The sequence below is a fragment of the Thermobia domestica genome, chromosome 3, assembly GCF_964235325.1.
Source record: "Thermobia domestica chromosome 3, izTheDome1.hap1.1, whole genome shotgun sequence".
In the NCBI taxonomy this organism is placed as follows: Eukaryota; Metazoa; Arthropoda; class Insecta; order Zygentoma; family Lepismatidae; genus Thermobia; species Thermobia domestica.
Genome location: NC_137456.1, coordinates 90,679,985 through 90,695,195, shown reverse-complemented (window position 1 = coordinate 90,695,195; position 15,211 = coordinate 90,679,985). Strand labels below are relative to the sequence as shown.

General features: G+C 35.5%; 1 protein-coding gene across 1 annotated transcript in view; it reads right to left on the bottom strand.

The window, feature by feature from the left end:
* LOC145681867 (uncharacterized) overlaps positions 1-15,211 on the bottom strand; it is a 148,161-nt gene that overhangs the window by 86,516 nt on the left and 46,434 nt on the right. The window contains exons 7-8 of the mRNA XM_081753473.1: positions 2,829-2,882; positions 135-219 (exon numbers count right to left, since the gene is read on the bottom strand). Coding sequence (XP_081609599.1) covers positions 135-219; positions 2,829-2,882 — 139 coding nt within the window. The remainder of the gene's footprint in view (positions 1-134; positions 220-2,828; positions 2,883-15,211) is intronic.

Here is a 15,211-nt window from a genome sequence, read left to right as displayed (position 1 = left end):
TTACTTAATTTTAGTCAAATTAATATCAGTGGAGTCAAAAAATATTATTTGTATGGCTATTAATTTAAATGTTTTTTATTAGCGCTCATTATCATTATTTTAAACAAAGTACAGTAGAAAATTAGTTAACTTACTTTTGAACCAAATGAAGCACTGAATCCACATTAGTTTCATCGCATGCCGCATAGCACTTGCAGTTCTTCTTGTGTTTAAGGATTTCTAAGAAGTAAAAGAAAACGGTTTTGTAAGTAGCAGTAAAAATGCAACTTATTAACACATACAGCGTTGAGGATTAAATTAGTGTGCTTATCGAAATATCAAATATGAAACTATACAAAATTAAAAAGCTCAAAAAAGAATATCAAAATACTATTTAGCACGCCATGAGGTAACATAGCATAATTAACTAGTTAGTTGTACCCATTGTTACCGTATTTACAACTGAATACAACCGCATGTAGTATTCCCAACACACAGCTACGTGAAATATCCAGACGTGTTGAAATTCACCTTATATTTGTGGTTGGACTTCGTTTCATCAGGTCAATTATTCACTACTGTTCTTCCATATAGGCTATTATCTAGTTTCACGTTTGGAAGCCATTTCATCACTGGGAACTTTTCCACACTATCTCAATGCATGAAATATATTAGTAAACAAAGCCTTATTTGGTGTTCTCTGTAATGGAAAACGCCTCTCTGCCTCCTTAACAACCATGTAAATACTTCTATTACAAAACATGTACACAAACACCATGCCACATACTTCTCATTCGTGTATGTAGACATTATTTTACGGTCACTGCATGTCGAATGCTTTGGAAACAGCTTAGATAACAGCAACTCATAAATGTGCATGTATTCTAGTTACACACTCTCTTAATACTGAAAGTGTGATGCTTCGATCAATAACTGTCACGTGTGCTGGCACTTGTTGACAAAGTTGCGAACTCGGTATGAAACATTCATACTCGACAATCATTTTAACAGATGTGAGGCTCACAACTACTATTCAGTAATTATCAGAGTGCGCGATGATTCACCTACTAGCTACTAGGCAGCTCCTACCTACTTCAATAAATTCTCTACTACCAAAACATGAAGTACGTTGATCATGGTGGCAGCATTTTTATTTCCGTTCATATCTCAGTTATTGTTCAAATTAGGACCCATGTTCATATGAATCTTTTTGCTAAGAATCACCCATACGACCATTTCTCAAAGTATTGCCATTTTCCCCCGGAACATCCTATATACATAAGTTGGACCATTTATCTTGATACGCCTTTGTAACATTTAAGCTATTAGGCAAAAACGTTGAATTTTCTAATATACAAACATTGTCACAGGGACATTGACATACTCTGGGATACCACTAGGTTAACAATGATGCCAACCCAACATAAGGTATGTTTTTAAAAATGGCATTACGTGAAGTTATTATACCTTTGAAATCTGCGTGTCAAACAAAAACCTTAAAATATCAAATTTCTTATTTATAGTCCACACACTAAGGACGCTCCAGTATCACAACGATCCAAATTTTGGTGACTTATACAATAGCAATAACACAAGTGGGATTGGCAATTCAATGCGATCAAGTACTTTAGCATCTAATTCTATGATATGACAAGATGAATTTCGAATGAATAGCAAGAAAGTTATAAGGGATTGTAAATTGGACTTTTTTAAAAGCTTCTATTCCTAAAAATACTTAATTAAGTACCTCATCCAATTACAGAGATAGTTTTCAATAGACGTAAAAATCATAATCCATTTGAAATCCCAAACCGTTTGGAAGGTATTGCAAACACTGGTAATTTTTGTAACAGTAATTTAAAATTACGCAATTCCGAGAACTTGTTGTAACTACAACTGCCAGAAACTGTTGTTAATATGTTGAAAAAGTAAAGGAACAATAACCGTCTTAGAAAGTTCCTACAAATACGCCATTTTAAGCAATATAGCATTTTTTTCATATCTCCAGAACGGTTTGTCATATCAAATTGCTATAAACGGTATTGTTATCTTTATGTTTATTCAAAACCATCTACTTAATTGGTTGTGATATTTACCGTACATAAACATTTTTCCAAATAAAGTCCTTTGAACAAAGTCAAATTTTCAATTCTTTGTAAATTTATTTCTGATTGTTTGAAATGCGTCATATGATGATATAATATTCAACACTAAGGACTTTAGATGTGCATTACTCCGTCATCTCACATTATTACTGTTGTAGAAGCCTCCAACCTTTGGTTGTTTTTCGATGTTTTTGATCTGATCTCATACTTGTGATTCTTCGCAGCAGATATTTCAGATCTTCATAGAAATGACCCCAGTGAAAATTTGGCCGCTAGGTACAAATTCACCGTAAACAATTCTTTCGTGTCATAGAAAACATACATGAGTATCTTGATTTCTTTATCATCTTCATTGATTTTCTTATACTGAATCGGGATCTTTCCACACAGAACTTGACTCTTAATTTCCGGATCGTACTGTTCCGGACAATCCTCTACAATAGTGCTCTGGAGAAAATTTGGATCTCTTTCAGCAGCAAACAACAGTTCCGGGCAATGACACACTCTTTCTAACTTCTGCTCCTCTGTTAAGGAATGGGATATACCTAAAACGTACACATGGCTTTTTCTAAATTATCCATTGTTATTTGGCAAAACAGTTTCCAGTATGAAATAGTTTCATATAAAAACAAATTAGCAGCAAAAAAGGTCAGTTTCATTTCCTAATTACTGCAACACGTAAAAGCACTGGTTAGTTCTTAACATTGTATTTTTTAGATTACAAAATACAATGTATTACCGTACCTTTATTCCGTGCAATGCATATTATCCCGTTTAAGTCACAAAGCCTGTAGTTTCCTGTAAAATAAAAATAAATGTTTTTTTAATTTTTTATAATAAAGTGTAAAGTTTTTATTTTTAAGCTACGCACTATTATATTATCAATCATAATTATTACCATGGAATTTGGTATTAGTGTTAGTTAAGAAATAATAATCATCATCATAGGTATTCTGCCTTTATTGGCCCAACAACAATTCCCAATTCACGCGGTCAAAAGCCTTTTCTAGATCAATGAATACAACATACACCTCTTTCCCTTTTTCTATAAATCTTTCACCGATCACCCTTAATAATCCAATAGCATCTCTTGTTCCCTTGCCTCTTCTGAACCCGAACTGCTCCTCCTCAACATCTTTATTTGTTCTTCCATATAACCTTCTGTTCAGTATTCGGAGCAGAATTTTAGCTGCATGAGATATAAGACTAATAATAAGGATTGACATAAAATATGCATTTAGAGTTAAATTAAGCAAGAAGTATAATAATTAACATAAAATTTGATATTAAACTAAGAAAAAATATAATAATTACCATAAATTAGGTATTAGACTTCAATTAAGAAGGAAATATAATGATAAACATAAAATCTTATTCGAATTAAATTAAGAGAGAGAAGCAGAATAATTATTATGAAATTTTATATTACACTTTAATTAAGAAAGAACCATAGTGATTAACATAAAATTTTGATATATTAACTTGTCCGATGAAGATAAAGAACTGTAAGATAATTGAAATTATTACAATAAATTTAATTGATTCATTGTGACCTCTGAAAGTGCCTAACTTAAATCTATTGTATTAAGAAACTAATAAAGTAATATAGTAAGACTTTGTACTTTTAAAATTACGTACTTTAACCCTACACAATTTCATGTCCTACTTTTTATGTGAGTAATTGAAATCTCCTTCCATTTTCTTAAAGTGCCAAAAGCTGAAATTTGAGAACATCCTGAAACGAATATTCGGACCCACGAGGAACGGGAACGAGGAATGGCGGAAACTTCATAACGAGGAACTACATAATTTATGCGGTATACCAAACATTGTTAGGATCATCAAGTCTAGGGGGCTCAGGTGGGCAGGTCATGTAGCCAGGATAGAAGAACGCAGGGAGGTTTTCAAAGTCTTAACTGGAAGACCAATTGGAAAATGACCATTAGGAAGACCTAGGCGCAGATGGGAGGACAATATTAAGATGGATCTCGCAGAAATAGGAATACAAAGTAGAAATTGGATCCGCTTGGCTAAGGATAGAAGTCAGTGGAGAGCTTTTGTGAACCTCCGGGTTCCATAGACCATAGAGTTAGTTAGTTGGAAGCCGAAATAAACTCAATAATACAAAGTTGAGTTATAAGTCTTGCCATATTCAGGTAGACGACATCCCTGTATTTATTATAGTACAGTCCGCGGCATAAAATTTGTTACAAAAATTCTAAGTCCAAATGAATAACAAACTCTTGCCCAGTTTTCTTATGCATTCCCGCAATACATATATCAATCGATTAGTTGCTTCTAGTATTTATTCCAACTCCTCCCCGTCCTCCACCTCTCCTTGTCTAAAGCAGTGTGTGTGACGTAGTACACTCTTTCCATTCAGCTGAAAAAGAAACAGGAATCAAATTTACAACGTTATAGCTTTAAAACAGTCTTTTCCATTCGTTTGTTCTGAAATATTTTTAAGAGCCTAAATTAAAGGAAAGTCACACAATCTTCCCAGAGCTTCATAAATATCTTTAGTTTCATTCTTTTCTTTCTTTAAAGAGTGCAAGCTAGTAAGATGCTCCCTAAGAAATCTATGGAAATTGCCAAAAGCTCTAAAATATCTACGGACAGAAACGAGTTTTATTCAATGATTCATTTAATTTCTTTTCAGTAAGTGCAAGCAAATGTTTCAGGGGCGTCATTTGGGCAGGACAGGAGGGTGTAATTCCCCCTCTCTTGAGCTTCATAAATACGTATTTTTTGATCAAATGTATAGTAATACACTAATAAAAAGTGAAAATCTTATGTCATCGGAGAATCTCTTCCCCCTCCCCCCCCCCCGAATAAAGTCTAAAAGACACTGGTTTTAACAACAAACCTATAGAGCTATAATAGCACATTGCTAAAGAGCTTACATTTGGTTTAAGAGTCGAAGGTTTGATCTCAAGCCATATGACTTCCTGGGTGACATTGAGAGAGAAAGAGAGAGAGAGAGAGAGAGAGAGAGAGAGGGATTCAAGTATGGAGACAGAGAGGGATGATTTGTATACACAGATTTAGAATTGGGGAAAAATGATCGGACAGCATTCGTATTATGACGAAAATTCTGATTTTGTGAAAGATAAGAAGGGAAGTTTTCGAACTGCGAGGATCACATTAGGCAGTTGTCGAATTAATGTGGAGAACTCTTTTTAGAGCATCAGATGATTACGAAAGGAGAGAAAGATCTTCAGAACTGAGGAATTAAGATTTTAAAAAATCTGATTTCAGCGACGGGTTTCGAACCACGACTTTGTCCATTCTGCTACGGAGAATTCTACTACTGGTTCACATACGTTTCCCTTAGCTGCGTTGAAAGCTATCTTAAGGGGATATTCCAAAAGTTTACTCGGTGGATGCGCCGTTCAGATAGGACGTAAACCTCTTGTAACTTAGTTACAATGTGCAAAATGAACTTCCTCTTCTTCAGGACACTTTTTAAAGCTTTAAAATTTGTTACTATTGTTTTAATTAAGTTACATTTGATAGAACCATCTGATAAAGTAGTGCCAAGCCCTGTGCGTCATTGTCTGTTAGGTGAATGGTTAATGTAAGTTACTTTTACGTGGATGGTCCGAGCTTCCAATCAAGACCATTCTTATTGATTATTTTATTTGAGCTACGCTCATACTGTATATTCCACAAGTTCAATTTTGAAGTAATGTAGTCACAGCTAGTTTAATTCGAAATAATTTTCCAATTTTATATTTGTTACTAAATTTACATGGCACTCCTCACTGTTTGTAGCCCTACATAAATGCAAAATTTTTTAAAAGTATATTTTACTTTCAAGTTTTATTGTATTTTTTAATTGTCCTTTAACTTTATTTTATAATTATTTTCTATTTCTTAATTATAACATATTTTCTATTTATATTGTATTCTATGTTACACGTTTATTATGTATATTTTATGTCTTACCTTTGAAGAGGAGCTTTTGACAATTCAGAGCAGCAGGGACATACACAGGATGCAGGCCTTTGCAATCAAGAGCTTTTGCCCCACGAAATCACTACTTTTTTGTAAATTATATCTACTTTTAGAGATGATGATAGCAGGGGCGGATTCGGGGGAGTGTATTCGGGCGATCACATCCCCCAGAATAGGGAACTTTTTATACTTTTTATTTTAAAAATAAAACACATCCTAAGTATTTTTCATCTTTGTATTATAAACGTAAATTAAAACCTAAAGTAGATAGGCCTTACTTTCTTAAGAAAGTTAATTCTGCAGAAGAGCTACTTCTCCTTTTCTAAATTTGTCTTTTTCTTTTCTTTTCTTTCTTTCTTTCTTTCTTTTTCTTTCTTTCTTTCTTTCTTTCTTTTTTTTTCTTTTTTTTTTTGCAATCCGCTCTTACCTTGATTTGACTTCGAACGACCGCCCCTCCCAAACAATCACCCTGGATCCGCACCTGGATGATAGACATTTTAGTAAAATATGACCTCAATCGCTGAAATAAATTCCTGTCAAGCTTTCGATCGCTGAAATAAATTTCCGTCTACGGCCCTGCAAAACAGTGACGATTTTAGGGAGTTCAGTTAGTAATGCCTCCCTAGAGCAACGACACTTCCCCAGAAGTCATATCTCCGATAATTCAGAATGTGATTTGAGCATTATCACTTTTCACTCTCAGTGTCTTGAAACGCACCAAAAAGGAACTGTTCTGAAGTATTTACTGGTTCTCCCTATGACCCCATTTCAATATGGCCAACCTTGGACATATACACATCTGAAATATCATTTTTTATGTCATGATCCCGAAAACTATCCATTCGACACAAATATAGGATATTTTCGATTCTTTATTCCTGTCACCCTCCCATTGTCAACTCGAAGCCAACCAAGGCTTATTTTGGGCTTACGCAGCATCCACAGTGTCACTTTTCATCTTTGCACATGAATTCGACACTAATTTCGTTCGTATTTGACTACTTTTACATGTCACCTTCACCTCTTGGTAGGGATTTTTTCAGTATCTCGCCCCCACAACTATGGAGAAATTTCAACGAACTAAGTATAATTATAAATTATCACCTGAAACACAACAGTACGGATGATCTTTTTCGCAGAGGAATTCGTTAACTACTGTTTCAATGTCAATGTACTGGCTTTCTTTGCTCTGCATGCTGGAGATTGCCAAAGAGCTAAACTTCATTCTGTACTATTGTGCTATGAATATAGTGGTTTAATTCACTGAATACTCGCTTAGATGATGCTCTCGTCACAGGAAAAGTGAGATACAGTTATAAAAGAAAAACGAAACGAAATATTTAAGTTTTACGTCCCACGTTATGCCGACTACGCTAATGGAGACAGTGATGGTGAGAAACGAATGAAATCGTTGAATGAAGAAAGTGGGAGGAAACTGGAGAAACCCGAGAAAACTCATGCACACGGTATCTGTCCATAATAAAGTTCATTCAGCGCGAGCTGGGATCTAACCAACAACTCCATGCACCATAGGTAAAGTTATAAAAGAATAGGCGTCTAAACAAATACGGAACACTACTATCAATGAGAGTTGTATAAGATTAGATGTTTATTTATTTCATTCTAAGTTGAAATTTCAATCAATCTTGATCTTCGTTACTGTTCGGAATCCGGACCAACCAGTATTCCCTACTAGGGTAAAGATTAATTGATCGCCAACAGAAATCCAAAATCCTCTGTATAACCCCACGTTCCATTATTCCATATACATAATTAAGAGTCCAGCGTAACCTACCAGTTAATAAGTTTTCTTATTATTATTATTATTATTATTATTATTATTATTATTATTATTATTTTTAACACCTCAAAAATATAGGCTCATAATTGAACCACTGATTGGAAAAAGGGAATAAGTACATAAACATATTTTTTCCACTTTTAAGCTTTTCTCACCAATTGCAGTGCTACAATACAAGATTATTCTTCTTGTCTTAGAGTTTGTCAGTTCTTTTGCTACAATTAATCAGTTATACACTTGTTGAAATAAATACAAATACGCCTCGGGAAGGCTTTTTAGCGTTTCTGAAAACTTAGGTCTGATGTACTTATTCCCTTTTGCTGGAAATAGTTGCTGCAAATAGTTGCTGCAAGGACGTGATAAATCTTTTCGGTAGACTTCACAGTCTATAGCTCCTTCACAACTTCCTTTTCATCTAAGGCTAAGTAGTTACATTTTAGACATTGAGGAAAAAGTGTGAAATTAATTAAAACCCTTCAAAGTGGAGTTACGAATCTTCAATGGACCCCATTTTGCTGTTGGCCTCGCTCAACGCACTCCCGTCACTGTTCAAGGTGCACGATGGAGTATCTCCCTTTTAGGAATACTTTCTAAGACAGTACTAGTCTTTTTTTACAGCTGTTTCAATTGAGTTGTATTTGCTAGAACTGTAGGTTAAAGGAAACAAAAGATCCTATACTCAAACACAAATCATCTCTCTAGAAGCTCTAATGGAAAACGAAACGAATCGTCGTAAACATGTTACGTTCTTGAAGAGGAAAACAGCAAAATATTGATTGCACAAACGTATAATGGTATCATTTGCTTGCAAATTTAAAACTTATAGAAGTTGATGGTTTGTTAGGTGAGGGGTTAGTGAACAGGATTTTTGTACTGGTGGTCCAGGGTTCGAATCTCGTCCGTTCTTCTTACGTTTTTTTTCTTTAAGCTACACTGAGTTTGTTCATTCCAATTCTTTAAGCTTGAATTAAATCCAATACCAGTTAGTGAATTAAAAGTAGCTAACATTATTTTCAAATACGAGACGTTATTACATGCTTGTCACTAGCTCACAATACTCAACTTTGATATAAACTCTTGCAGCCTTCATTTAACTCATTTCTTGACGTGTTTCGTTACAAAACTCATGAATCGTGGCGAACAAAATTGCTTTACCAGATAATGGTGACTGCTTTGAAACCAAATGACAAGTATGAGAATTAAACGTATCATATCTGTAGTTTGGTGTGGAGAAGAAACCAAATAGCGAATGAAAGGTTTAAGAACAACCACGTTATTAATATAAACTATGCCAAAGATTATTCACTTATATGATTTAAAAAAGTCGAAAGAAATTTTGAAAGAACGAAAAATACTAACTTAGAATTTTGTAACTGGAGGCAAGGAAATCTAATTTAAACACACTAAAACATACCATTTAGCGCATATAGAGCATGGATCTGTGCTCAAGGCGCTAGCTAATAATCTGGAGGTTCTCAAGTCGGAACCATGTGTGAATATTTTGTTTAAATTTAGAAGTTTTGGTGATCATTAGTCGGCGATGACACACGTTTAATTGTCTTAAGGTATTTGAATATTTTGGTCTTTCAATATTTGAATGATCAAATCTTCAGTAATAATAATAATAATAATAATAATAGTTATTATTATTATTATTATTATTATTATTATTATTATTATTATTATTATTATTATTATTAGCAAAGTAATTCAATAACACGTTAATATCTTTAATTATTTCTCGATAACTACTCGAACTTAAGATGTCCTCGAATCTAAGTCGCACCCCGATTTCGCTGGGCTAAATTAAAGAAAAATAGTAATATGTTATGGTTTTACTATTACTAAAGCACTCTTTGATATTGGTCATTTTCGATGATTTTATGTATCCCTCTCCCTTCTCCATGTTGGGGGCACGATATGACAAAAATTATCCCAGGCCCGAATGTCATGTACGTTGAAAATTTGATCGAAATCTGTTGGATGGTTCAAGAGTTGTTCTATTTATTTTTATATATTAATCTCCCCTTCTCTTATCCTCTCCTATGTTCTACCGTCAAAGTGAAAATATTAAAACACAAGTTTCTAGGCCCGAACGTCGTCTATGTTGAAAATTAGATCGAGATCGGTCAGGTGGTTCAAGAGTTGTTAAGTTTTATTCATTTTTATAGATATCTCCCCTCCCCTCCTCCTACCCTACGTTTTACCATCAAAGGGATATGATAAAAACCACCCCAGGTAAGAACCTCATCTATGTTGATAATTTGATTAAGATCAGTTCGGTGGTTTAAGCGTGATGAAGTCACCAAGACAGCATTTTTATTTTTATTTTTTTACATAGTCCTCCCTTCCCCTCCCCTACATTCTGCCGTCAAGGCAAAAAATGAAAATATCTCAGGTCCGAACCTTATCTATATTGAATGTTTGATTGATTGGGATCAGTCGGATTGTTCAAGAGTTATTAAGTTTTATTCATTTTCATATATTTACCCTCCCCTCCTCTTCCGCAAGTTCTAATATCAAAATGAAATAACAAAAAGCTTCCCAGGTTCGAATTTCATCTATGTTCAAAATGTGATTGAGAACGATCGGGTAGTTCAAGAGTTATTCACCACCAAACATTGTCACTTTTATTTTTTTATTTATAGCTGTTATGTATCTTCCCCCTCCTCTCCATCCTCTACGTTATTCCGTCAAAGTGAAATGGTAAAATCCATCCCTCGCGTTAATCGAGACGGGGACATATAGTCTCATTGTTGACGTACCCATTAATCCCCCTACTCATACCCTTTAGTGTGTTTAAGTTAGTTTTTTTTGTCTTCAGTTGCAAATTTCTAAGTTATTTTTCTTTGTTTCAAAATTCTCGCATTTCTTGTATGATAATACAAGTTAATAATCTTTGACTTGTTTTATATTAATAATCTGAGTTGTTCTTAAACCTTTGGTTTCCAATTCTGTTTTGTCTCTACACCAAACTACAGATATGACAAATTTAATTCTCATACTTTACATTTGATTTCAAAGCGGTCGCCATGAACTGCTTAAAAGCAATTTTTCCGTCACGAAACACCCAGCAGAGGGCGTACGATATCGTCTACAGCAATGAGAGGAAACTCCGCCTTGTTACGTGACGTCACATGAAGCACGTTCCGTTCAACCACCTAAGCAAAGCTATCATTTTGCTTCTGGTGTGAAAATGGCTCACTACGAAGCTTCTGTTAAAAGCAGCGTGATTGCTTTAATTGAGCATGCGGGCATGAACTATAGCGAGGCAGGCGCGAGATATGGCGTTAACCGTGCTACAGCACAAGGGTGGTGGAGGAGATATGAGGAAACAGGAGATGTAAGACGTAAAAGAGGAAGTGGACGACAAAGAGTTTCCTCTGCCGAAGAAGACCAGAGTTTAATTGCCCAATGCCGTGAGCACCCTTTCATGTCTGCCCGACAGTTACGAGAGGAAACCAATTTCCCAGGCGATGTTACGACTGTCCGTCGTAGACTCAAATCCTTTGGTTTGAGATCATACAGGGCAGCTGTTAAGGAGCGACTAACAGAAGACCACATGGTTGACCGTCCGGCGTTTGCACAGTTAAATATTGCACGTGTGTGGGACGAGGTCGTTTTCACAGACGAAAAAATATTTTCCAGTGCACACTTCGGGCCGAAGCGTGTTTACCGCCCCCTGGAAAAAGGTATGCCTCTGAATACGTTTCCCGTTCTGGTCGAATGTGACATGTAACTGTCCACTGTTGGGCATGGATATGCAAGGCTGCAAATTTCGGAGGAATCTACAGGATTCCTGGTCGCCTAAACGCCCACAAGTATGTGGAACATCTGGATGAAACGCTTCCGGAAATAAAAGCTCATGTAGGTGACTGCATATTATATTTGCAACAGGACAATAGCTCGATATATAATTCAAATGTGGGTCAGACATGGTTGCAGAGGCAACCTGATGTCGAAATAGTTGACTGGGTTCCTCATGGAGCAGATCTGAACCCTATTGAAAATATGTGGGCCTCTGTTGCAACAACATTGCGGGAAACCTGGTCGAACAATCCTCCACGAACATCTAATGATCTTTGGGAGCGTGTTGAAGATGCGTGGTCGATCTGTTGCACCCAACTCTATATCTCTCGCCTGGTGGATTCAATGCCATGGCGTATGGCAGCTGTAATCGAGTCCCAAGGGGACTATACACACTATTAATAAATGCTCGCCCACAACACCATCAGCCCTCTCGAGGGCTACCTAATTCGACCCACTTATTAACAAAATGTTATGAAATACATTACGCGACACCAGTGAATGTGTCTCAGTATGTTCTGCATTAATAAAGAGGCTAACGTGCGAGACTTGGTGGCCGAGTGTATTATGCTTGCTATGTAAACCAAAACCGCCTGTAACAGTGGTTCGAATCTAGTGAAGAAGAGCCCTACTTTTTATCACCAGGGATATTTGCAATACGCCTTCTGCTATGTCCGCCTTCGTACGGTCTATTATATGACACATAATGTGGACCGCCATAAGTTTTTACTTAGTAAACAATTCATAAATATATGAACAAATACCTAGGTATATTAGACTAACAATGGAATATAGTACTTTCGTCCGACTGACGTCGCTCTGCAAATGTTCATTGTATTACACCGGAAGATGAATTAAATAAAGACTGGAAAATTTGATATAAAAATTGAAACGTAATAGGTTAAAGACAAAATATGTAATTATAATCTCATATTTGAAACTAATTTCGACTACAATTAATTCTCTACCTGCTTTCATAAATAATCCAAACCAAACTTCGAGGTTTGGAATGCACAAACTAAGTGTAGCTAAGAGAAAAAAGTAACAAGAAGAGCAGAGATTCGAACCCACGACCACCAGCGTAAGAATTCCTTTTACTAACCCTTCATCTATCAAACCATGACGTGAACATGACTTTTGTAAGTTATAAATTTGTATCCAAGAAACACCATTAAGCGTATGTGCAACTACTGCTTTGCTCTTTTCCTCTTCAAAAGCGTAACATGTTTAGCACGATTCGTTTCGTTTTCCATTAGAGTTTCGAAAGAAATTATTTGTGTTTGAGTGTAGGATCTTTAGTTTCCTTTAACCGACACTTCTAGCAAATACAACTTAATTCACACAGCAGTTAAAAGAAACTCGTACTGCCTTAGAAAGTATTCCTAAAAGCAGGAGCTGCATCATGCATCCTGAACAGTGACGTAACTAACGGCAGTGCGTTGAGGGATACCAGAGTAAAACGGGGCCCATTGAAAATTCGTAATTCCACTTTTTTTCCTCGATGTCTAAAATGAGACTACTTTAGCCTTACATGAAAAAGAAGCTGTGGAGGGGACTGCGAAGTCTACTGAAAAGATTTATCACGTCCTTGCAGCAACAATTTTAAGTTTTCGAACAGTAATGAAGAACAAGATTGATTGAAATTTTAACTTAGAATGAAATATCTAAAAATCTAATCTTATATAACTCTCATTGATAGTAGTGTTCCATATTTGTTTAGACGCCTATTCTTTTATAACTTTACCTATGGTCCATGGGGTCCTTGGTTCGATCCCAGCTCACGCCGAATTAACTTTATTACGGACAAACAACGTGTGCATGAGTGTTCTCGGGTTTCTCCCGTTTCCTCCCACTTTTTTCATTAAACAATTTCATTTATTTCTCACCATTACTCTCTCCATTAGCATAGTCGGCATAATCGTGGGACGTAAAAATTAGATATTTCATTTCATTTTTCTTTTATAACTGTATATCACTTTTTCTGTGACGAGAGCAACATCTAAGCGAGTATTCAGTAAATTAAACCACTAAAACCTATATTCATTGCACAATAGTGCACATGAAGTTTAGCCCTTTGGCAATCTTCAGCATGCAGAGCAAAAAACGCCAATACATTGATATTGAAACAGTAGTTAACGAATTCCTCTGCGAAAAAGATCACCCGTACTGTTGTGTTTCAGATGATAATTTATAATTATACTTAGTTCGTTGAAATTTCTCCATAGTTGTGGGGGCGAGATACTGAAAAAATCCCTACCAAGAGGTAAAGGTGACATGTAAAAGTAGTCAAATACGAACGAAATTAGTGTCGAATTCATATGGAAAGATGAAAAGTGACACTGTGGATGCTGCGTAAGTCCAAAATAAGCCTTGCTTGGCTTCGAGTTGACAATGGGAGGATGACAGGAATAAAGAATCGAAAATATCCTATATTTGTGTCGAATGGATAGTTTTCGGGATCACTGACATAAAAGGTGATATTTCAGATATGTATATGTCCAAGGTTGGCCATATTGAAATAGGGTTATAGGGAGAACCAGTAAATACTTCAGAACAGTTCCTTTTTGGTGCGTTTCAAGACTCTGAGTGTGAAAAGTGATAATGCACAAATCACATTTTGAATTATCGGAGATATGACTTCTGGGGAAGTGTCGTTGCTCTAGGGAGGCATTACTAACTGATCACTCCCTAAAATCGTCACTGTTTTGCAGGGCCGTAGATAGAAATTTATTTCAGCTTTCGAAAGCTTGACAGGAATTTATTTCAGCAATTGAGGGCATATTTTACTAAAATGTCTATCATCCAGGGCGGATTCAGGATGATTGTTTGGGAGGGGCGGTCGTTCGAAGTCAAATCAAGGGAATAGCGGATTGCAAAATAAGAAAAGAAAGAAGAACGAAATGAAAAGAAAGAAAAGAAATAAATAGAAAAGGAGAAGTAGCTCTTCTGTAGAATTAACTTTCTCAAGAAAGTAAGGCCTATCTACTTTAGGTTTTAATTTACGTTTATAATACAAAGATGAAAAATACTTAGGATATGTTTTATTTTTAAAATAAAAAGTATAAAAAGTTCCCTATTCTGGGGGATGCGATCACCCCAAGCACACTCCCCTGGATTCGCCCCTGCTATGACCATCTATAAAATTAGATATATATATGTATAGTGATTTCGTGGGGACAAAAGCTCTGGATTGACAAGGCCTGCATCCTGTGTATGTCTCTGCTGCTCTGAAATGTCAAAAGCTCCTCTTCAAAGGTAAGACATAAAATATACATAATAAACGTGTAACATAGAATACAATATAAATGGAAAATATGTTATAATTAAGAAATAGAAAATAATTATAAAATAAAGTTAAAGGACAATTAAAAAATACAATAAAACTTGAAAGTAAAATATACTTTTAAAAAATTTTGCATTTATGCAGGGCTACAAACAGTGAGGAGTGCCATGTAAATTTAGTAACAAATATAAAATTGGAAAATTATTTCGAATTAAACTAGCTGTGACTACATTACTTCAAAATTGAACTTGTGGAATATACAGTATGAGCGTAGCTCAA